Source organism: Scophthalmus maximus, chromosome 22, assembly GCF_022379125.1.
Source record: "Scophthalmus maximus strain ysfricsl-2021 chromosome 22, ASM2237912v1, whole genome shotgun sequence".
Classification (NCBI taxonomy): Eukaryota; Metazoa; Chordata; class Actinopteri; order Pleuronectiformes; family Scophthalmidae; genus Scophthalmus; species Scophthalmus maximus.
This window is the reverse complement of record NC_061536.1, coordinates 9,564,468-9,587,995: the sequence shown is the minus strand read 5'-3', so window position 1 is coordinate 9,587,995 and position 23,528 is coordinate 9,564,468. Positions and strand designations below refer to the sequence as shown.

Sequence of the window (23,528 nt, the reverse complement as noted above, 5' to 3'; positions counted from 1 at the left end):
TGCGTAGTTTGGTGAGCACCTAATCGTCTCTCTCCATCCCTCCCTCCCCCTCTCTCTCTCTCTCTCTCTCTGTCGTTCCCCTCCCTCCTCTGCGCGCTGACACAGTCACTCTCACACGTTACGCACACGCTCTGTGGCGCGCGCGCGCACGCACGCATGCGCGCACCGCACCGCACGCACGCAGACACCTCTTCCCCCGCACCCTCCCCTCGTCTCGGTGCCGTCTCATTCACTCCAGCGCGCCCATCCACGCACTGACTCCGACTCGACGAAGGGGAGGGGGGGCGGGGTTGGATATAAACCTCCAGGAGGAGGCCACGAGCCACACTGAGACTGGACGCACTCGCAGTGCAGAGACCACAAGCAAGAAGACTCCGAAGCCGGGAGTAGAAGTACCAACAAATTGATCCTGGAGCTTAGCGAGCAGAACAAGTCAAGCGAGAACAGCGCGTTTGGTTCCGCGGACTGTCTGCTGGAGCTCCGACACAATCCGATTCGTCACTCCGCTATACGCCAGTTCCTCTGGACATAGCCGCTAAAAACAGTTGGTAGTAAACTCTTTGGAGTTTGGCAAGAGTCACTTTATTTGTTTCTTTCTTCGCTTGTGAGAGTGGACTGCACTGGAGCTTGGGTTCGAGCGAGCCCCGTCGCGGTCGGGTTTGGACCAGGCGCATCCTTCCTCTTCTTCTGTTTTTCACGCGTCTCCAGAAGTTTTTGGCCGCCGAGCGCAGATCTGAAGAGTCCGAGAGGAGCTCAGCAGCTGCTGCCCCGAGCACCAGCTCCCAGGACACCCGAGAGCCCAGGACGAGAGTTCACAGAGAAACTCAACTTTTGAGGTGAGGAGAGCTGAATGTGCATGTGTGCCAAGTGTTGACGGACGGACGAGCACGTTCACGGCTACGAAGTGAGGATGAGTGGTGTCTACGTACTGTCGAGTGTCGTCCTGCAGCTCCTGGGTCTGTTTTAGCAGATGAATCTGTTCAGATCTCTCCCAACTTCCTCAAGCTGGATCCTGCTCTGCGGCTGCGGTGTTGGAGCAATGTGCGCCTGTTGAACGGCCCATTGCACTGCACATGTCAGCTTCTGTGCTGTAGCTGTAGTGATCTGCCCATATATTTTGATAACACATTGCCACTTATCCTTCACACTATAAAGTGTACTGATACAGCCGAGGTGACGTGATGCATCAGAAAGTTAGACTCTGGCAACAGGTTGCTGGCATCACTTCAGCTGCATGCTGCACTTGAATTAAACCCTGTCTGCTTTAACCGAGCTTCATCTGACAAACTTTCAGAGCAATGACCAGGCTGGATTTTATATCTGCTCCGCTTGTCTCACTTCTCTTCAAGTAAATGTGGACTTGAGCATCACATCATAGAGATACTATATGGATACAGTTCATTTTAAAGCATATCAATTGCAAAACATCCGCACGATTGGAAATTAATCTTGGCTTGGGTCTGAACAAACACACACTCTTGTGTTCCCCGGATGCTCGGGGGGGGGAGTTCATGTCAGCAATCTGCCGCACGACTTGTTTGGGTGTTGCTGTTTGCTGTTCTTGCAGTCACAGGGCATTCGGCAACAAAGCTGCCAAGTGGTCTGGGTTTCTTGCACACGCGTGCAGGTACTTGCTGCCGGTGGACGGCGAAAAAAGGAAAGCGCATGAGCAATTTGCGGGAGAAGGGTGGCTGGTGTGATGGCTACATAACTCTGAAGTGGGCTTCGACAATAGACTGCAATCTGCAGAGAAGAAGAATTGGGGTCAGGAAAGTGTGAACAACCAATCTGTCTTTCTCTACCTGATGCACACGTGCAAGGCAAAGCTGTATGATTCAGTAAGGATACAACAAAAAGGCTAGAAAACCTCAAAAGCAACTTCACGTCAGCCAATGTAAGTCTGGCTGGAAAATCATGAGACCGACGAAGCAGCACCCTCCAGGTGTATCATCGGATGAATAGTCATCAGTTTGTCTTCATTTATTTCAACTTCTATCTCACGTATCTTCTCATAGCTCATAGTGTAGTAATGCAAATCACTTGCATCACGCTGCAGACATTCACCTGCAGTCTTGCTTCTCTTGGCTTTTACACACTTTAATGAGTCATGCAAAGCATTCTGCGTTTGTGATGAGACAGACTATACTGCAGAACTGTGCGCACTTGCAAAAATAAACGTGACTGATGGTCCCTTCACTTTACTGTTTTTCACACTGATCTGCAAAAAAAAAAATGAAATCCTGTCTCCATAACAACAGCTTGCCTTTTTTGCAGAAATATTGTTGACGAGAGCATAATTTACATGCAAGAGAAAGGGCGGCGGGGGGGGGGGGGGGTTTGAGTCTGAGTTCTCCTACGACAGCTGGACCTCGCTCTTTTCACTGTGCTTTCCTCGTCAGATGCCCATTCATGGAGCGCTTCCGGTTGTTGGGAGGCGGGAGGGAGGCGGCCGCCACCTACACAAAGCAGAGGTCTTTGCTGTGATGCTCACAGAGAGGAGAGGGAGGGCTTAGAGAGGGAGGCAGAGATGTGAAAAGAAATGCGAGGATTTGTAATTATAAGTTGTCTGCCTGAAGAGTGCAGGTGCTTCTCAAAGAGAATGTCGCCACAGGCATCCATTGTTCTGCTACATCTCTGATCTTCCCCTTGTTTATGATTAACCCACCCGGGCACATACAGCCAATACAGGCTGTCACTGGTAAGCATCCCTGAATAAAACATTGACTCTTTTAGTTAAGCATGACGATGCCCGTGGTCTGTTCCACAACAATCAGTGACGAAGGAAATGAGTAGAAGCAAAATACTGGAAGGAAGAAGAAAAAGCCCTGAAGTCCTGAGAAAGGTGTTGCTGAGCAACAGTATTTCCTACTCTGAGCCTCGAGGAGCATCTCCCGGTATTGTTGCCCGGTCCAGTCGAGCACAGAGACCTCGATTTTTTGTCGAAGACAAATTAAGAATGCTGTGGATGCTTTGTGTGAATGCATGTAGTCAAGCTGCAGAGCAGCATCAACATTCCTGGTTGCAGAAGATTTGAGTGACTCACAAGTTTAAAGTGTGCAGACGTCTGCCATTAGATGGACGCATTTGCATTTGAGTGACTGTCATTTGTCATTCGAGGAGCATATTTCATTGCACCCGATGCACCGGTATGTAACGCATGGGGATATGTCTTTAGCAGCAGGGTATGCAATCACACTTTGCCGTGTGGACACAGTTCAACCACTCCTCTTGGTTACCACTCGACGGGAGGAGTGCATTGTACAAATGACTGAACGAACAGGCGTCCGTGGTTGCCAGTGGCAATTCTTCTGTGGACGTCAGACTGACGCACATGTTTCACGGATCAGTTCAGTGTGTGGGAGGAAAGAGCAGGAGCTCGGAGATACCAGCCTGCTGTGAAGGACTGTAATTGCAGTGCCAGAGCAATTATGTCCCGGAGAACCGGGCATTTAGATCGTTGAATCTGCCCTGAAACGCCGTGATACTGATCAGAGGCAAATCCCTGATGAACAAACATTATTTCAACAACGGGTCCAATTAAAATGCATTCCGTGCATGCGGTGAAAATTATGCATTTAGTCTGGAGAAAGCTCTCATCCTGCATACAGATATTTGTTCTGATGATTAGATGTTGGAGCACACCGACTGACTTTTTTCCCCTGTTTGTCATTCCCTCTTTCTCTGCAGCTCCCTTACTGATACAGACATGACAGATTGTCTGAAGTGCTAAAACCCACAAATCCATCGATTCTCCAGCGGGGTTGCGAAGATAAGCCCGAAGATCGGAAACAAGTGCAGCAACTTGCAACAAGGAAGTCAAAGAAACAACCTGGTTAAACAAGCAGTCATAGAAACAAGAACATCTGCATCCTTTATCTACTGAAAGCCGACCCGATGGCGTGGTCAGCGCTCACGGGCCCCTGTGTGGCCCTCCTCCTTCTCTTTTTCGGTTTGACCTCCTGCACTCCCTCCGGCCCCGCCTCCGCCACCTGTGCCACCCTGGAGCAGAGCCGCTTCTTCGGCGTATTCTCCTCCACGACCACGTTGCCCTCCACACCGTGCTCCTGGACCCTGCAGAACCCCGATCCCCGCCGCTACACGGTCTACATGAAAATCACCAAGCCCACCGACTCCTGCGTGCCCCGCCAGATCAGGACCTTCCATTTCGACTCCTTCATCGAGACCTCCCGCACCTACCTGGGTATGGAGAGCTTCGACGAGGTAGTCAGGCTGTGCGACGCCTCGACCACCGTCACCTACCTGGAGTCGAGCAAGCAGTTCCTGCAGATCCGCAAAGTGGCACCAAGGAATGGGCTTGAGATTGTGGAGAGTGATGGTAGTGAATTCAAGGCCGAATTTCTGGTCGTGGGGAAGAGGAACCCAAGTATGCCCGCCTGCCAGATGCTGTGCCAATGGCTGGAGAAGTGCCTGTCCAGCAGCACCCATGATTATCCCTGTGGCATCATGAGCACCCCCTGCCAGTGCTGGGAGGCCCCGAAGAGGAAACCAGGAAGCTGCTACAGAGGCGGTGTCTACGTTGAGAAATGTGTCGGTGTTGCCAAAGACAATGGACGCGACGCTGAGATTATCAGTAAGTTTACAATTGGTTTGATTCCATTCATCTCTTTAGTGAACTTTTCACAATATGAAAGAAAACAGTTTAGACTTTATCCAAACATCTCCCCTCAAATGAAACACGTGGAAACAATGTGACCCTCTATGTTTGTTATGCTGTTTTGTAATCGCCTCCACTAGTCTAGCCTGTCGATGGGCGGGGGGGGGGTCATGTTCTTGGGCTTGAGGCAGAGGATGTGCACTCCACCGCCACAAAGCAATGAGAAGTTAATCAAAGGTGTTAGACTTATTTGCCAGTGCATCTTAAGGCCTAAGTGGCAGCACCAGCCGAACCGCACACATCACCGGCGCTCCATTTTCCTTAGGTAGGCGTCTTAGGTTTAACGCTTGGAGAGGAGTCGGTGTTTGTGCAATTAGTTGGGTGGGGGGGGGGGGGGGGCAGAGCAGAGCGCAGAGAAGAGCACAAAGACCTCAGTCAGCTGCCAGCGGAAATCGAAGTGCAGCACTTTTGTTCGCCATAGCAACCCGCCTGTCCGCCTTACACACCACTCTGCCGCGGCTCACACGGTGAGTGGTTAAAAGCGAACAATCACCATTTCAAATTGAACATCTAACGGCTTGAGTGCTCACAAAGAATCATTCCTGTGCATTCTCTTTGTGTAAAATAAATATTACTCACTTCTTTTTGTCACATGAAGTTTACAGAGGCGGGCTGTTTTGTTTTGTTGAGTCATGCTCTTGTGCAGAGAAATTTGGGGTAGCAAAGTTTTGCACAACATTGTTGTTTTTTTTTCCAACTTTGCTCACCCTCTTTTCTCGTTGCGTCCCTTGCAGAAGGCTGGGCCGGTTGGGGTCGCTGGTCCGTGTGCAGCCAGGAATGTGGCGGCGGAGTCCAGGTGCGCAGCCGAACCTGCCAGCCCGAGGACGTTGTGTGCGAGGGAACGGTCGAAGAGGGGCGAGCCTGCAACCCTCAGGCCTGCATTGGTAAGCCCACCCGCCATTTTTTCGCCGGGAGCGCTTGGCCGCAGGTGGCTCAGAGTTGGTGCAATAATCGTGCAATTTTTTTTTAATTCTCTCAGGCAAAGAGCGCAACAGGAGCCAGGGTCTGCGGGCCATCGTCGGTATGAGGACAGACGGTGCGCCTGATTCCAGCCAGGGAGTTGTCGCAACCCAAACAGGTGAGAAAAGAAGTCCTTTTGCACACGGTGTTGTTAACTTGCTCAAGGTGGACCAGAGAATCTTAACCTTTTTCCGACCCTCCCCATGTTTTCTTTTCCCCACAGAAGATAGTAAGACCGATGAGTGGTCCCCCTGGAGTGCATGTTCAATCACCTGTGGGGAGGGCTATCAGGGCCGTACCCGCGTCTGTGCCACTTCCTCCTTCACCGCCCAGTGCACTGGACCCCTGCGTGAGACCCGGCCCTGCAGCAACGTCGCCGTCTGTCCTGGTGAGTGCCCGTTTCCCTCCTCTCTGATGTGAACGTGACGGAGGGAGACAGAGGGAGAAAAAGAGAGAAGAGGAGAGTTTGATTTAGAAAGTATGAGGAGCACACTTTGCCCTTTTGGAGCACACAATAGAGGTAAACGTTCGGGGATCAGCGATTTCCCTTTATGGGGCATCGGCCGCTGGGGAGAAGTAGATACAAAGAGCAGACAGACAAGAGTGGAGCTTTCACACAATGAGATTTTGGAAAAGAGGCTGCAATTCAATGTCAAACAAATCTCCCCTCAGCTTTTACATGTCTAAGGGAATGTGTGGCGGACTGCCCCACCTAGTGGAGAGTTTACAAAATGTGCCTGTAGTGTAGAGACTCCTTCTTAAAACTACACTTGTTCGTGGCCCATGTGTAGTGGACGGTGCCTGGGACGAGTGGACCCCCTGGAGCCTGTGTTCGTCCACATGCGGCCGTGGTTATCGTGACCGTACCCGCACATGCAAGCTGCCCCAGAACGGAGGAGAGCCCTGCCGCGGTCCCACCAGACAAACCAAGTTCTGCAACATCGCCGTCTGCCCAGGTGAGTCAGTCAAATCTTTTGACATTACACAGCAGCAATTGTGAGTCAACAGTTCATCTCCTTGTTGACTCACATGTAAGGTTTTGTTGTTAATTATTGCCATTCCTAATATGAACCCGTGTATTCGACGACTGACTCCGATGCCAGACTCTTCAGTTCACTGATTCATTGTGTGCGAGAGAGATAATTGGACAAATTATTGGCATCATCACCGTCACAAACAGCAAGTACAGTGGCAGGTTGACATTACATCTGACACATCAACACAATAAAAGCCCGCGTTGGGATTAGTCAGTGGCTTTGTAATAACGGCCGATGACTCACGGCGTGCTCATGGTCACTGAATGTATCAGAAGCCAGTTCTCTCCTTCTTCTGCCTCCTACACGTGTGCTGAAAGCATTTGACAGGCACAGTTAGTTCTTACCCCATCTTTTTCGCATGAGGTGTGGTGGTTAACGTTTCAGTGGGCTCTCTTTACTGCAGCTGCATGTTGCCGTCAGCAGATGTCTCTGTGCACCACGGCTCAGTCTCTGAGTAGTCCATTCAGTATGATAGAAATGTTTGAGAGACAGTTAAGGGTAACATCTAACAGCAATTGGGATTGATCTCTGCTCTAAGTGGTCAGCCAATATATCTTCTCATTAGTGTTTCTGTATCCTTTACTACACATGCCCAGTGTTGAGTTTTTAGAGTTGCACTGCTTCTCACTATGACACTCACATGAATTTATTATTTCAATAAATGGTCGTGTCAGTTAAGTCAAATGCATTAATCAATGTCCATATAGTCCAAAGTGAGATGCACTTGATATTAGCACGTACAGTCCTGTCTGAAGGACAGATTTGTTTCACTTGAACTCATCCGAAGTAGGTCACGTGAAATGTTAACGGCATCAGTGAGTGTGCCGTCATGCCTGCCGCCCGAGGGTCTGTCCTGTCCCTGCACCCCACTAAAACTGTCCCGCATGTGCATTCCTCTGTCTCCCTCCAGTGGACGGATCCTGGAATGAGTGGTCTGCCTGGAGCGCGTGCTCTGCCTCCTGCTCCAACGGCACCATGCAGAGGACCCGGGAATGCAACGGGCCATCCTATGGCGGCTCAGAGTGCCACGGCGGCTGGAAGGAGACAGCCAACTGCTTCCTGAAAGATTGTCCCGGTAAAGACAAACAGAAACAAAAAAGGATACAAAAGTCCCACATTCAAAAAAAATCACTGTCTAAATAAAAGATGCGCAAATTTGACACATCACAGCACAGAGTTCGTGGTGTGACATTTTCTCCGTTTTTTTTCTTTAGTTGACGGACGCTGGCATTCATGGAGCTCGTGGGGCAGCTGCAGCAAGACTTGCGGCGGAGGCATTCAGCAGAGACAGAGAGCCTGTGAAGGGCCCTTCTTCGGAGGAGAACCTTGCCCTGGAGAGAGGGGAGAGCAGAAGCGCTGCAATGAGAAGAGATGCCCCGGTTAGTGAGTTTAATACATAGCAGTGGATAAAGGAATAAGCGTCACTGTAGCAGAGTACAATAAGGGAATGGATTAGTCATAACATCACACATTATTCCTGTAACCTTGTAGAGCCCCATGAGATCTGCCCCGAGGAGAACACTGGTGATGTTGTGTGGAAGAAAACGCCCGCTGGAGACATGGCTGCCATCGCTTGCCCCGCTGATGCCGCAGGTACTGTGACATTGAAGACAGCGGTGTGTTTCATCTGCTTTGCTCGGATGCGGTAGACTGCTCGTCAAGGCCATCATGCCAACCACAAGTGCTTTCTGTCGATAACAGGTCTGATTCTGCGCCGGTGCAGTCTGGACGCTGTAGGCCTCGCCTCCTGGGAGAGCCCGGCTCACATCAAGTGCGTCTCCAAGAACTATGAGAACATTCAGACGCTGGTAAGTTCTCAAGAAAATCGTCCCAATTCAAGCGTTAAATGGCTCATCTGGCCAGTTCTGCTGCGGCTAATTTCACAGTCGAACCGGCGAATGTCAGACATGCAGATTGACCTCTTGTCTCCTCCTCTGTAGTCAAGGGACTACATCTCCAAAGCGCAGATGGGACAGAGCGTGGACGGGGTCGCCGAGGTGATTTCACGTCTGAGATTCTCCTCCGATGAAGGGACCAAGTACAGCGGTGACCTCTTGGCCATTATGGAAATGCTGAAGAACACCACTGAACTGTACAAGGGCACCAGGCTGAGACTGAGCAACGCTGATGTGGTGGTAAGATGCGATCTTGTTAGAAATATCTGAAAAGGATTCTTTTGTTGTTGAAACCTGTTGCATATTTTTAAAATAATGTGATGAAGTAATTTGGTATCTTCTTACACCTCTGCCTCTATTTGAATGATCTGCAGAACTACATCCAGACCATCAGCAACTTACTGAAGGAGGAACATCATGACAAATGGGAAGAAGTACAGCTGGTACGTGATAAGAGGGTGTATGTATGAGAAGGGGGGGGGGAGTCTGTTATGTTAGCGTCGTTGTCATGAGATGAATGTGCTGATTGACACTCCAAAATGGCCTTTTGCTCACAAAGGAACATTACGTCAAGGGCTAAAAAGTATTTTAGATTTAGAAAATGAATCTAGGGCCTGACTTATTATCTAGAGCTGGAGTTTCCTTTTTCCGCCTCTACATTATGCTTCCAACGAACCAAATAGGACTCTGTCTTGTTTGACCACCTGTTGATGTATTTCCTCCTCACTTTCACGGCACTCTCTCGGTGACCGTGCTAAAGGGTGAGTGAAGAAAAACGTCTCCGTCTAATCGACAAAGACAAGGGGGCATCGTAGGTAAAGTTAGACATACATAAGGACTCCCTGCCACTGCAGAGAGCAAACTCGCAGCCGTGCGCACGTTGGAAAACTGGACGGTGAAATTACCGAGACCCCCGCGCCCCGAGCAGCGCAAACACTCGAAGGTGACGTCAGCGGAGAGGGAGACTGAATCGGGGAGAATCACTACGCCCACTCCGCAATCTGCGAGTGTCTATATGCCGTCCTACACACCGATGGCATTTGTGAGCGGGGACACGGACAGCACATCGCATTCAAGCTCACACACCTTGCGCCCACATCACTGCAGTTCTGCGTCAGAGACACGCAAGTCATGCAGCCCTCCCTTCTGCAGAGAAAGGGAGAGGGCGAAAAAAAACCAGAGTATGAATCAACAGCCTGCCCATTTATGGCCTTAAGGAAGTTCTGAGGTTGCGTAGCAGCAAGAAGTGATTTTTTTTTTCTTCCTTTTTCTTCTTTTTTTCCCTTTTTTTACTGCACTGCTGAGCTGAAAGAATAAGTACAATCTGACATAAGAAATACAATCTACATGTGAACTTGCTGCAATCAAAGTGCACTATTAAACCAGTGGTGTCAATTGCATATAATGAAACTAGGTTAAACTGCCCTTGCTCTTTTCTCCCTGTTTGCCCTCTTTCTAACTCCAACTCTCTTCCCTTATTTTGGTTTTTGTTTGTTTCATCCAGATGGGCGCCAGCGTTAAGGAGTTTTTCCGCCTGGTAGAGGACTTTGTGAACATGCTCGGTGTGCAAATGAGCGGCTTCCAGGACGTTTACGAAGTCACCGAGAATTTTGGTGAGCCCCGATTCCCTCCGCCGGCCGCTCGCGTCCAGTCAGGATGATGTGTCCTTTGTCTGGCCACTGCGCATCAATCTCAATCTCGCCCTGTGTGTCGGAGTCCATACAAGCAGCGGCAGACAACATCAGTTATCACTCTGACACTACTGTCGAGTCCGTCGGCTGCACTAAATCAGTTGTGTCGGCTCCAAGATGTTCTGCATCTAATCATGAGTATATTTCACATGACACGCGGCTTTGACGCGTACTCGTCAATCTGTCACATACTGTAAGGGCAACTGTAAGTTTTCGCACTCTGATTCACTCTCGGCGACTTGTGTAACTGGTTTTTTTGGGTCAACGTGCCATTATCACAGGATTTAGTGGGAAATGAGCCGGAGTCAGACACGCGTGACGCATGACACAAAAGTGTCCTCGGCGGGCGTCTGCTTCAGTTCATTGAGACGGTTCTTCAACCAACTCTTACTGGAAGTGCTGTTCACTAACAAAGCGTCTTTCAATCTGTGTCCTCCTCAGTGCTGAGCATCCACAAGAGACCAACAGCTACAAACTCCAACTTCACCTTCCCCGTGAAGGGCTGGAGGGGCATGCTGGACTGGGTCAGGAACTCCGAGGAGAAGATCTCAGTGTCCCGCGACGCTTTATCCATTAAAGAGTCTGGTAAGAAAAACAAACAAATGTGTTTTTTGGTTTTTTAGCAGGATCAACTGATGCTCGGTTTTATGAGTTTGACTCTAAGCATGTCATTTGTTCTCTCCAGACGGCAATGATGCTTTTGTGACCGGCATCGTCCTCTACAGAAACCTTTCATCTATTCTGTCCCTGCAGAGGTAATACAATTTTTCCTGCTTTTATGTGCATGGAACTGGCCTCAGTCACAAGATGGCGCCCTTAGCAGAAAGAGTCATTACTAATACATTTTCATCTTTTAAAAATAAGGCCTTAAAGATACACTGCAAAAGCCCCGTTTGCACCGCACTGACTGAAACGTCCTCCTCTCCTTCTTCACAGTAACAGCAGCCTGCTCAACTCCAAGGTGGTGACCGTGATCGTCAACCCTACGACGACCCTCCTGTCATCCCCCGTTGAGATTGAGTTCCCCCACCTTCACAATGTAAGTTACTCAATCTAATGGAGTCTTAGAAAGAGAGAGAAAAAAAATCAGCCCCCACCCTCTGGGTGTTAGCTCACCGCCATTTACGGAGCCTGACATTTTCTTGACATTTGCAGCGACACTGTGACTTTTGCGTACACTCGTGTCGGTTGCAACCCGGCAAAGACCGCAGCCTGACCAGCTGGTCAGTTGTTGATGATGAGGAGGATGATGATGATGATGATGATGACGATAATGCACGCGCAGTAATTAGTCTCCGCAGCTGATAAGAAGCTGTTTTTAGTTGTCGTACTTGTATTACTCGGGAGGGTGGCGCGAAAAATGTTGGCAGGTGGCTGGTAGCAAGCTGTTGCATCTCACACATTTATAGTACAGTGTCCCAACCTACACATTTCCCCTTTTTTTCTGTAGAGATTCCTCACACTGACTTCTCCATCTGCCGTCTCCTTTTTTTGCAGGGGACCATGAATGAGACGTGCCTGTCATGGGACGAGAGCGAGACGTAAGTGTTGACCAGAGTTGTTTTTTCTTCTGAACGTGTGTGTGTGTGTGTGTGTGTGTGTCGCTAATCGTCGCTCACATGAACAACTGTTCGATCGCGGCCGGCCTGGTCAGCTGAACTGATCTGGGGCTTGTTGTCGTACCTCGTCTCCTTTCGGTCATGCATCTGTCACGGCATACCCAGACCACTTAGTCACGTAGTCACCACAGAGAGAGCAATAATGTTTCTGCCATTTTTCAATGCGAGGCATTTCGGACGGAGCAAAACACCGTGACGTGTTGGCCCATTTCTCCCAGGCCTCTGCTCGCTTTTAGCTGTCTGACATACTTACTGCATGACACACAGACTCATTAAGTGACAACCCCAAATGATCCACAGTGGTTCTCGCTCAGTGACACTTCACCTGGATCTCCCGAGTCTCCTGCATTGCTTAAAAAACATCCTGAGGAAGGGGGGTGGGGGGGGGGGAACACAGGCAATACTAATAACCTCATGACATACGTCAGTGAGTAAATTCATCGCAGCATCCCTACAGGTCATAGCCACAGAGTGTCAATCTAAAGACAACGGCACTTCTCCCTCCCTCGCCTCTCGGTCATGTTCATTCACATGTCACCACCACAGTTAATGGCGCTTGGGATTTTTTAAGGATGCTTCCATGCATTTGAAGGATTTCTGAAAGGAGCTGCTGGTGGCCCGGTCTGGCTCAATCAGCCCCAGGCCCACTTTGCCCTCCTCTAGAATACACAGGTGGACCATTTGCATATAGATAGATTTGCCGTCACCCCCCCCCCCCCCCCCCCCCCCCCCCCCCCCCACACACACACACACACACACACACACACACACACCCGCCAACACTTAGACACACTTTTTCATACAAACCATAACAACCAGACTGGAAGCATAAGCCACGGCAAAAAAAAAAAAAAAATGAATCAAAGGAGAAAATGTAATTAACTCATAGACTTTCAGTGGGAGGGCAATGTGCCTCTAGTCAAATTATAGTGATTTTTGACAGCGGATGTGATAAATGGCTGGATAGAGTCAGCGGAAATGGCAGAAGAAGCAGCTCTGGCTGAGGGGCAGAGTTTGGGGTCAATGCCCGTTTACAGAGCTGCATATGTTTGAGGGCCCTCTGATCACAGGAAGTGGTGGATTAGCTCCTCACCTGCAACATGAAAAGAAAAAGATAGGAAACAAAGAACAGGACCTCCGCTTTCTTTCTTTTTTAGGCCTAGTGTGCACATCGCACTTCATCACACAACATTTATCCCATCTGCACGATATGACAACGTGAACACTGAATGCGTTTAAGTATTAAAGTGCGCAGCGAGGACCTTCTTAAGAGTTAACTGCCATGATGATTTGCCCCTGTGGCCGTCCGTCCGCCCGCCCATGCATGCTCTGTACCAGGCTGGACCTGCTGGCTATGACGCCCCCCCCCCCCCTTTGTACTCACCAGTCAGTCAGAGCCTGAGGGGCGCTGCTCACTGCCTCAACCTCCTCGGTGCCCTGTGCCCCCTGGCATCTGCTGCTGGTGCTGCTGACACACAAAAAGCAGATCTTGATTTGATTGTTTGGCTTAAACTCAAGTCAAGATCTGAGCAAAACATAATCAAGATTCAGTGATTTGTAGAAGTTTGATTTGAAATCAGACAAGTGCATCTCCTTCCAAGGGCCTTAATGCAGCAGCCACTGGATTTGTGATCAGGCTTTGCACAGAATAAGAAGGTTTTTTAGGAACAAATATTGTACATGAATTACGTCAAAAATGGCCTCAAATTAGTGCAGCATAGATTTCCTCAAATTTTTTTAAAAATAAATCATAACTCAGACTGTCTTCACATTCCCCTCCTTGTTTTTCAAAAGAGGGAACACGTTGTCCTTTGTCCCGCAGTGCACCGGCCAAGTGTTACCAATAATCTCATGTCTACTGAGGAGAGATTAACCGAGACAAGCAACGATACAGATTATGCTAATATTGAGATTTATGGAGGCCTATCATCATTAATCATGGCCCCAGGTGGCTATTAATCACATAAATGTGAGAGGCATTATCAAAGCTCCCCGAGATGCAACAGAGCACCTCAGGTGAGATACGAAAAATAATATTTATCTTTCGCTGAACTAATATTACTGGGGGGAAAAAAAACTATAGCTTTAAATGAATACCTTCTGTTTAGAATTCAAATCATAGTGGCCTATCATAAACAGAATATTCTGACGGATCTTTTGTTCTTCTCTTTTTTTCATACGTGAGGGGCGAAGAGAAAGAAAAGAAAAAAGCACTGTGAGACGTTCACATGAGGGATCTGTCAGATCTCCCCTCTCCTAACCCGTCGTTGCCTTCCCCTCTCTCCTTCCCTGTGCAGTTCCTCTCTGCTCGGCTCTTGGTCGGCTCGGAGCTGCAGATCGGTCCCCGTCCATTCATTCAGGACCAAGTGCGTGTGTGACAGCCCCTCCACCTTCGCCATCTTAGCGCGCGTCAACTTCGACTCGGTAAGTCTCGTCTGTCTCTTTGCAGATATTTGCCTTTCTTTTTTTTTTTGTCCATCCACCATGCATTTGAAACGTTTCGTGCACAGTGTGTGTGTGTGTGTGTGTGTGTGTGTTGGAATGCGGTGCAGTGTGCACGCAATGGCAGGACTTGTTGTTTTCGAGAGGTTTGCTGTATAGCGCCTCTTTGTCCCCGTGCAGGGGGTTTTTTCTTCTTTTTTTTTTTTAATTTAGTGGAAATAACCGAGCAACGTGTTGATATGCAGGATTTGCGCACACACACACACACAAAACCCGTTAACGATTTGCATAGTGGCATTTAGATTTTGCACGGACGTGTCTATCTGGTGCTTATTGCCTTGCGATCAGCTGCATGAAAAAATGTTTTTTTTAAATTAATGATAACAGCCCATTGCAGCAGTTGGGAAAAATAGCGTATGCAGTTGTTTGCATGGAATCGATGAAACATTGATCGCAAATTAATATGACATTCTGATCATTGTTGCAATCAGAGGTTGCAGGTAATTAATTAACCGATTATGCAGGATTTCTTTTCTTTTTTTTTAATTACGCGTGTGTGGCATTAATTCAGAGTTAGTGCATTTTGTCATTACCGACATCTGCCATTAGACATTGCTGTATTTCATGCGCAAAGACAATGTGTAATGTTCCCCCTGTAGACTGTGTTGGCTCCGAAGCTGCTCGCTCTCCAGTTGCCGTGGCAACGGCTTCTGCAGGGAAACTCGGCCTGTGTGATTTTTGATAACTGAGCTGCTGAGGGGGAAAAACACACACACACACACACACACACACACACACACACACACACACACACACACACACACACACACACACACACACACACACACACACACACACACACACACACACACACACACAGCCCCCACCTCTCTCCTCTCTTCTCTGAACAGCCCCCAGGACAGAGGAAATGGTCTGTCCATCTCTGCTGTGCATCCCACTGCTGCTGCTGCTGCTGCACAGAAAGAAAAAAACAGTCAACAGATGTTTATCAGTTTGAGGAAATTCATATTTCAAGTTTTCATTTTATCAATTTCCTCCTTCAGGCTATCTAGTGTGCAAGTCAGTGGCAAGACAGTTTATGAATTTGGACTGCAGTGTTTCTCTGCTGCTGCTGAATCGTTTAAGCCTCCAACCTGTTGTCTACATCCCAGATTTGATTTGTCCTGCAGTTGCCAGTCTGAACAGCGCCTCCCATATTTGTTATAGGTTGCACATACCCCCCTCCTTTCAACGTCCCGCGACAGTAAAAAGGCAGCTGCGCCAATCATTCTGTCCGCCAATATCCCTGAATTCTCGATTATATCCCCCCTGCCCCCCTCCTCCTCCTCCTTCCTCCCCGGCCACAGCAGCAAAGTCTTAAAATGCCAGAGAGGCAGACCAATGAGAGATAAGACGTGTGGACATGCATTGACGGTTTCCTCCTCTCTCCCTCCTCCATCCATCCTTTGATGTGTGCCATGGACATTTTCAATAACCCCTTCCTGCCGAGCCTTTTGAGGAACGCAGTCGAGATGCAGAGAGAGAAGGGAGTGAGGAGACGTGAAAAACAGACAGATACCGCAGTGTCTTCTCAGACCCAGAACAGGATGGTCTGCGTGTTGGAAAGATGTTGGAAAGATGCTGGTCCAGCGGGAGCAGCCAGTATAGTTAGTACAGCATGATGCACTCCACCACTAATCAATTTGGAAAAAAGAAGAAAGAAAATCTGAATGTTTAATTCCTGTACCTGCTCCAGATTTGCTCAAAATTAGAGCATGTGACTCAGTCAAGGACAGGCAGAAGACATGCTTCATATTTAGGTCAAACATATTTAGGCTGTCTGGATTTCACCCAGAGGCCCATGGTGCAGGCATCAACCCAGATATGTAGAGATTGGGAAGAGAGAGAACCGAACCCACTGCATCGCTTGTTCTTTTTTTCTTCTTTTTTTTTTCTTCCCCCAGATATGTTAAAGGCTGAAGCAAAAAAAACAAAACACTCTGCTATCTACCATCTGTTTTGGGGCGCTTCTGATGTCGCGGGATAGATTTTTGAAACAAATTTGCCACACTAAATTAGTCTTTGGCCGCCGTAGGCCGGCCTTCACCAGCTGTGCTTTGATATCAGTCAAGTCTATGTGGAGCACACATTGAGATGGAGAGGAACAATCCTTTAAGGGCTCAGCGTTGTACCGTTTAAATTCTGAGACGCCATCAACAATGGCAGAAGTATTAGGAGCCGCGCTTCACATCCCGCTCGAAAAATAAGAATTTATGGCCATCATAAATCAAACGAAGGCCAAAGCGGCGTCTATTTCTTCCACCTCTGGCTCTGCTAATTTGATACCTGCAGATTTATTATATTTCAGAGACGTTTTCTCACCCACCTTTCGGAGCCACTTAGCCCTTTCTCACCTGTTTCCCTCTCAACACATTATCAGACATATAATCACACCATTTGCCGATGAGGACTTCTTCATCCCGAGCACAAGCTATTTATTTTTTTTTAATCTACTTCGCACCCTTTGTGGTGGTGATAACTTGATCAGACGTGTTAGATTAACTCCAAACCTTATCAAAGCCACCGGAGAAGGTGTGAGGCAGACACAGATTGTGAACACAGTGAGAGCACACAATTGCACACTTAGGTGAGCTTTCCAAGCAGCGAGGGCCTTGTTAAAGTCTCGAGGAGCTAAGGTCTGCGTGCGCTGCGGTGACCCGACGGCGCTCCTGTCGAAACGAGCAGCAGGGAAGACGGGCAAAAGACAATCCTTTCTCCGCTTCCTCCACCGGAGGGTTCGGTGCCAGGGCTGCATGTGAAACATGGGACGTTCGCCGCCGCTGGTAGCGGCAGGCGCTAAGCTGCTGTCAGAGATCAGAAGGGCAGGCGGTGGCAGATTAATGCACAGGTGATAATGGTCCACCTGTTCACTCCTGCGGGGGTGGGCGAGGAGCTGCTGCCCGGCACCAACATAGTCAGAAAATGATAAAAGACACGTTAAAGGGGCGAGGAGACAGAATAGCTCAGGATGTCTGTCAACGATAAGAAGGTTGCTGTAGCCGCTCAGACTAATGATTCAATACAGCAACCCTCCTGAACTGCGACTGGGACTTGAACAACCCCCCCCCCCCTCCCTCCTTGCCTAGTGGAGAGAGATATATGTGCATTATCCTCCTCGCCTCATTTGCTGACTCAAAAGCTCAATGGGGAAACGCAGTGACCCTGACCATTTGTTTAGTTTGCCGCTCCATCTTTCTGACATGTTCACCTTGGGGTCACCTTGCCTCATCCGTGGCCTGATTGTGCCATTCAGCTGTTTGCCTACAGGGAGCTGTCTGCTGTTCCAGATAGCGCACACCCAGAGGCTTCGCTAGTGTGTGTGTGTGTGTGTGTGTGTGTGTGTGTGTGTGTGTGTGTGTGTGTGTGTGTGTGTGTGTATGTGTGTGTATCTCAGAGCTAGTTTCCCCTCTACACAACTGTGCATGTGTGCATGTCACCAGCTCTAAGAGGCACGTTTGGTCTTGTCTCCTCTCCGTAGATCATGGACAAGGCACTGCTCCCGTCCGTGACTCTCATCGTTGGCTGTGGGGTCTCCTCTCTCACCCTGCTGCTCCTCATCATCATCTATGTCTCCGTGTGGAAGTAAGTAACCCCTCGGAGCAAAGTCTAGCTCTAACTATACGCGCTGTACGCTCCAGGTTCGCTCTCCTCTACCTACTCCTCCCCTAAACTTCTTTTTTTGCCCCCCCCCCCTTTTCAAAAACTCCAGGTACATCCGCTCCGAGCGCTCCGTTATCCTCATCAACTTCTGCCTCTCCATCATCTGCTCCAATGCCCTCATTCTCATCGGACAAACTCAGGCTCGCAACAAGGTAATGGCAACTCTTCTAGCCAATCCTAACCTCCTCTTTCAACCTCTCTGAGACTCACCGCTTCGGGGACTTTGGAAGTAGCAGTGCCACTGACACAGATTTTCTCATCTTTCCCCCCTCCATCTTTCCTTCCTCCTGGGCTCCCGCAGGTGGTGTGCACTCTCGTGGCTGCTTTACTGCACTTCTTTTTCCTCTCCTCCTTCTGCTGGGTGCTGACGGAGGCTTGGCAGTCCTACATGGCTGTCACTGGTCGTCTGCGCAACCGCATTATCCGCAAGCGCTTCCTGTGCTTAGGCTGGGGTAAGAGCATCTCTGTCTTTAGGTTACTCTCTTCGCTCTGCTTTTTCCTCTCTCTTTCTCTGTTGCACTTTTCTCAAAAGCTTTTTAATCCTGTTAGGCTCTAACGTTGTTTTGCTCTTCCCTTTTGCGTGTTTCCTCTCTTGCAGGCCTTCCTGCACTGGTGGTGGCTGTGTCAGTGGGTTTCACAAAGGCTAAGGGATACGGCACTGTCAACTAGTAAGTCTAGTCTCTACCTGCACCCTCCCTTTTCTCCCACATGTCCCCTGAGAAAAAGAAACTCTTCCCTTAGTTCAAGCATTCATTTTCTTCCTCCTTTGTTCTTCTAGCTGCTGGCTGTCTCTTGAGGGTGGACTCCTCTACTCCTTCGTCGGCCCTGCTGCAGCTGTTGTGTTGGTGTGTATACCCATACTTTGACGTCCCGGTCCATCACAATACGCGGTCTATTTTCTAAACGCATTACCCTTCATTACATTTCTCTCATCCGTCTACCTTTTTCTTTCTTTCTCGCAAACAGGTGAATATGGTCATTGGTATTCTGGTCTTCAACAAGCTGGTATCCAAGGACGGCATCACCGACGTGAAGCTGAAGGAGAGAGCTGGGTAGGTCTTATTGATCCTCTGTACACCAGAGTATTGCTCTTATCACCCCCATCAGTCACATTACAGGTATATTGATGACGTGCTTTGATATCAAGGCTCACAAACTAAAAAAGAGATAGGAGAATAGATCCAGCGCAGCCTGTATGAGCCTGTTGAGTTGAGCTTGCCGTTTCTCACCCTGCAGGGCATCACTGTGGAGCTCCTGCGTGGTTCTGCCTCTCCTGGCACTCACCTGGATGTCTGCCGTCCTGGCCATCACCGACCGCCGATCAGCCCTCTTCCAGATCCTCTTTGCCGTGTTCGACTCTCTGGAGGGTTTCATCATCGTCATGGTTCACTGCATCCTGCGCAGAGAGGTGAGGAAAAACATTTGGACGAGATAAAGTTGCAGAAAGGGAAAGTTGTTTCTCTCGTTGGTCGTCTTAATGAGGTTATGCGTGCTGTGATTCAAACTGAATTTCCTGACATTTTCCCTCAACCCCTCCCTTAGGTTCAAGAAGCAGTAAAGTGCAGAGTAGTTGACCGCAAGGACGACGGCAATGGAGACTCTGGCAGTTCCCTTCACAATGGCCACACCCAGCATATGGTAGGTTTCTTGGTTTATTGCCTTTTTAATGTCTTGAGTGCCTTTTGTATTTTACCCCTGAATGGAAATGTGCATACAATTAGGGACTAATAGAACATCTTTTTATTCTTTTGTCAGCAGTCTGATAACGAAAAGGATGGAGATTCGAGTAGGCAAGGTAAGCCCCTTTTCTTTCTTTTTTTACCCTTAACCATTTTTCATTTTGTATTTCCATTTCTGTTAGCCTTGCACTTAACAAATCATGAAAAAAGAACATTTTTATTGAAGCAATATTTCAGATGTGCCATGGTTCTTTATTCATTTTTAACTCTCGCACCATTTTTTTCTTACAAGGAATGAAGAGCTCCTCTGAAGAGAAGATGGCCCCTCCCCAGATGCCTCTTCCCATGGGCTCCAACTTCCACACACTGCCATCCAACCCCAGTAAGAGCCACATGCAGGCGGTGCCTGAATACTCCAGCCACACCCTCACCCTGAAGAGAGAGAAGAGCCGACTGACGGGCGGAGTTGACCCATCCTGTGGGAAACCTGTGTACGTCTGCGAGGGGGAGATCTTCAAGCAGCTGGATGCCGATCTCATCCGGGCTCAGGCCGAGGGCAGCATCTCCGATGGCAGCGGCTACGTCCTCATGCCCAACACCACCTCCACCCTGAGGACAAAGCCCAAAGATGACCCCACAAAATACAACATCAGCGTGGAGCAGATGCCACAGGCCCGACTGATGCACCTCGGCGGGCCCTTTGCCGAGCCCCAGTCTGCTTTTGGGATCAAGTCCATCCCATCCGACCAGGTCAGCGTGTCGTACTCAGAGAGAGACTCGCCCATCCAGAACATCCACAACATGTCCAGCGAGTCTCACATCACCCACAGCAGCTTGGAGAACACCTTCGAGTCCATGAACTCCATGATGTCGAAGAGCGAGACCATCTCCACGCTCTCCATGAGCTCCTTGGAGAGACAGAAATCCCGTTATGCTGAGTTGGACTTTGAGGTGAATATTGTTTGGATGCTGTTTGTTCTAAAGATTACAAATGACATCTTATATACAGTATATATTAAATGTACAATACCCAGTATGTATTTTAAAATTCGTTGGTGTTTTTTTTGCATTTTGCAGAAAATAATGCACACAAAGAAACGCCACCAGAACATGTTCCAGGACCTGAACAGGAAGCTACATCATGCTGAGAAAGACAGGGAGTCACCTGCTTCAGACAGCAAGGTAACACATCTCAATAACATGCTCATCTTCCATTTCCTTAGATATGAATTGCAGAGCAATGTGGACCAAAAAAAAGGAAAAGAAGAAATACAACAGAGGCAATTCTAATGTTAGAAAATATTCTTAGATGTAGAAATGACCTTACAAAACAACCAGTGATTTGTGTATTGAACTATGGTTGTCATTACTTTGAGGTCATTTGAATAAGGATTTATTTTCTTCCTTCCTCCTTACAGTCTGTGAGATGGAGTGTGTCTTCAGGAGGAAGTGACAAAACGAACCACAGCGTGAGTGTTTATATACAACCTCACACAAATCTCAAATTGACTGCCTGTAGATGAGACACACCACCAGATATTACGCTTGCCTCAAGGAGGGAATAATTTCCCTGAATGACAATATGACGTTCATTATTAGAAAATCACTTTTGATGTAATGAAACCCATTATATTTTTTGATTAAATCATGAATTGCTCTGGGCTGATGAGAGACGCAAGTGCTTAAGTGGCTCCTCTTTGTGATTCAACAGGACAAACAGCAGGCTCCAATGGAGAGGCCGTGGGAGGGAGTCCGGGGAATACCGCAGTCCCCCCCTGCGTGGGTGCGCAAAGACCTGGAGCCCCTAGCCGCCTCGCCTCTGGAGCTGCACTCTGTGGATTGGGAGAAAACCGGCACCACCATCCCTCTAGTGGGGCAGGACATCATCGACCTGCAGACAGAGGTCTGAGGGGGAGGAGGGGGGCTAGCGAAGCCACCTGATTTCACCTCGGTCACCTTTTTGGTTAAGGAAAGTGATCCTGTAAGGATAGAGTAGCGGAAAACCACGAAAGGGAGAAAAGTGAGAGAGTAGGCCCCAGAATCAATGTCTTCAAACCCTCAGCCAGAGCGGGAAGGGAAGGAGGAGGGACATAGATGGGAACGTAAAATGTAGCTTCTCTGTGTGGACTTACAGTATCTCGAGTCAGAGTGCTCTGAAGGGTAACAGGGTTAGTGGAGTGTCCAGTTATTTCCACGGACCAGGACTGGCTGTGGTTCCTTTAAGGCATCACTGGGAGTTTTCTGAACCCGTCCGTCTGGGTCCAGAGGATACGTGGTCGACATGTCAGTGCTTCTTATTTTCCTTCAACTCAACCATGGAGAAAAATGTCATGATATCAGAACGGCGCGTCCTCCCTGCTTTTTCGGGAGGAGCGACCGGAAAACTCTCTGGCTGCTTCGCTACCAGCCAGGTTCTCATCCAGAACGGGACAAGGCACGAGAGGAAAAGGGACCAGTTCCACGTTTGGAGTCCAACGCTCTCTCTTTGTTCGATGGGCACACGCGCATTTTAGCTTTGCACCGTGGGTTATTTTATTTTAGATTTTCAGTTTGTGTGTTTATTCGTACGGCTTCACGCCTGGAACTACTACAGCAGAATTGAATAAGAGACTCAACCCTGAGAAAATAACAGGCTTAATCACGCTGATAGTCCTTATTATTATTCCGATGATTATTGTCAGTGTTATGATTATTATTGCTGTTATTATTAACCTATAATTTAGTTTTTATTTTTCATTCCCCACACTGTCAGGCACAAGTTGATTTTTTTATGTGTTCTGAGCCCATCTGGACTGCATCGGGACAAACAAATACCGAGTGGTGATGGGGGTAGTGGATAGCTACCCAACATGCTCCTGGTTTCGCCAGCATTCTGCTTCTGAACCAAAACACCAGCACCAGGATGAACACAGACTCTCACACAGGAAGAGCAGTGCACTCCGGAAAATGCTGGGTGGAAAATGTGAGGAGGCGTCGCCTCCGTCTCTCAGCAGGCACAAGATGCAGGCTCTTCCATGTCGTATCTACGGATTCAAGGGGTCAGCGAGACCTTTCACCATCGCCCTTTTGTTTCTCAGCCTTGCAGGACTCTTGGACAGAGCAGAGGCTCCCGGCGCTGAAATGACTTCCAGTCCAGCGTCCGGTCCTCGAAACTTCAACACGTTTGTGTTTTCCGCCATCAGTGTGAAATAGTGCAATATGATGGGCGCTTGATGCTCAAGCAGGACTGATATTATGATTTAGGCAGAGTTTTTTCTTACCGATGTTTCAAAACTTTTGTACCATCTTCCTCATATTTACAGAGCATTATAAATGCTTTATGAGAATATTGTATAACAAATCTGTATTAGTAATTCAAGGAATTTATTCACTAGAGATTTGTTAGCACAAGACTCCATATTTGGAGCTGTGACAGGTAGATAATTGTACTTCTATAGAGTGAACATTATATAGAATGAATGATAGCCTATGAATATCTCTAAACTGTGCTTCAGGATATTTGTTATTACTCGCCGCTGTGTAGCGATGAGTAATTGAACCTCATGTCTTCTGTAACTGTGTGTTTTTGATAATCCTGTCCGTAACTCAACAGTATGTATTACCAGCCAATTTCCCCTGTCCCTTCGAATTCGTCTGTCTTGCCCACAGCCTGATTCATACCTCGAGTTACTCGTATTGTATTCCCCATTTGTATTTTCTTGTCTCTACTTTGTTTTTTTAAGTTCTGTTTTACCCTCTGTAGGTGTACAATTTTCACAGCACAAAATGAATGTGACCTATTTCTAATAAAAGACATATATATTAAATCAA

At 48.3% G+C, this 23,528-nt stretch overlaps 1 protein-coding gene across 3 annotated transcripts; it reads left to right on the top strand.

The window, feature by feature from the left end:
* The first annotated feature begins 103 nt into the window (after nucleotides 1-103).
* LOC118291943 (adhesion G protein-coupled receptor B1-like) lies at nucleotides 104-23,528 on the top strand. 3 transcript variants are annotated; one of them, XM_035620496.2, is made up of 31 exons: nucleotides 105-836; nucleotides 3,688-4,591; nucleotides 5,410-5,559; nucleotides 5,655-5,753; nucleotides 5,859-6,023; nucleotides 6,427-6,591; nucleotides 7,583-7,747; nucleotides 7,887-8,051; nucleotides 8,164-8,265; nucleotides 8,374-8,480; nucleotides 8,613-8,807; nucleotides 8,942-9,010; nucleotides 10,072-10,180; nucleotides 10,700-10,843; nucleotides 10,944-11,013; nucleotides 11,195-11,297; nucleotides 11,756-11,799; nucleotides 14,175-14,301; nucleotides 17,858-17,961; nucleotides 18,089-18,191; nucleotides 18,341-18,491; nucleotides 18,638-18,707; nucleotides 18,818-18,884; nucleotides 19,006-19,091; nucleotides 19,276-19,447; nucleotides 19,582-19,677; nucleotides 19,798-19,834; nucleotides 20,011-20,669; nucleotides 20,796-20,900; nucleotides 21,137-21,187; nucleotides 21,430-23,528. In XM_035620496.2, the coding sequence occupies exons 2-31, from the start codon at nucleotides 3,895-3,897 to the stop codon at nucleotides 21,625-21,627; spliced, it is 4,575 nt and encodes a 1,524-aa protein (XP_035476389.2). In that variant the 5' UTR covers nucleotides 105-836; nucleotides 3,688-3,894; the 3' UTR covers nucleotides 21,628-23,528. The 3 variants fall into 3 exon arrangements, with proteins under 3 accessions (XP_035476390.2, XP_035476389.2, XP_035476388.2); XM_035620495.2 differs by having other exon boundaries at nucleotides 106-836; nucleotides 19,795-19,834; XM_035620497.2 differs by lacking the exon at nucleotides 21,137-21,187 and having other exon boundaries at nucleotides 104-836; nucleotides 19,795-19,834.

Excerpts from the sequence above, each read along its gene's own strand:
- LOC118291943 (XM_035620495.2), top strand. The coding sequence starts at position 3,895 with ATGGCGTGGTCAGCGCTCACGGGCCCCTGTGTGGCCCTCCTCCTTCTC. Across the intron at positions 10,181-10,699 it reads CGAAGTCACCGAGAATTTTG|TGCTGAGCATCCACAAGAGA; the intron begins GTGAGCCCCGAT and ends TGTCCTCCTCAG. Across the intron at positions 18,492-18,637 it reads CTTCCTGTGCTTAGGCTGGG|GCCTTCCTGCACTGGTGGTG; the intron begins GTAAGAGCATCT and ends CCTCTCTTGCAG.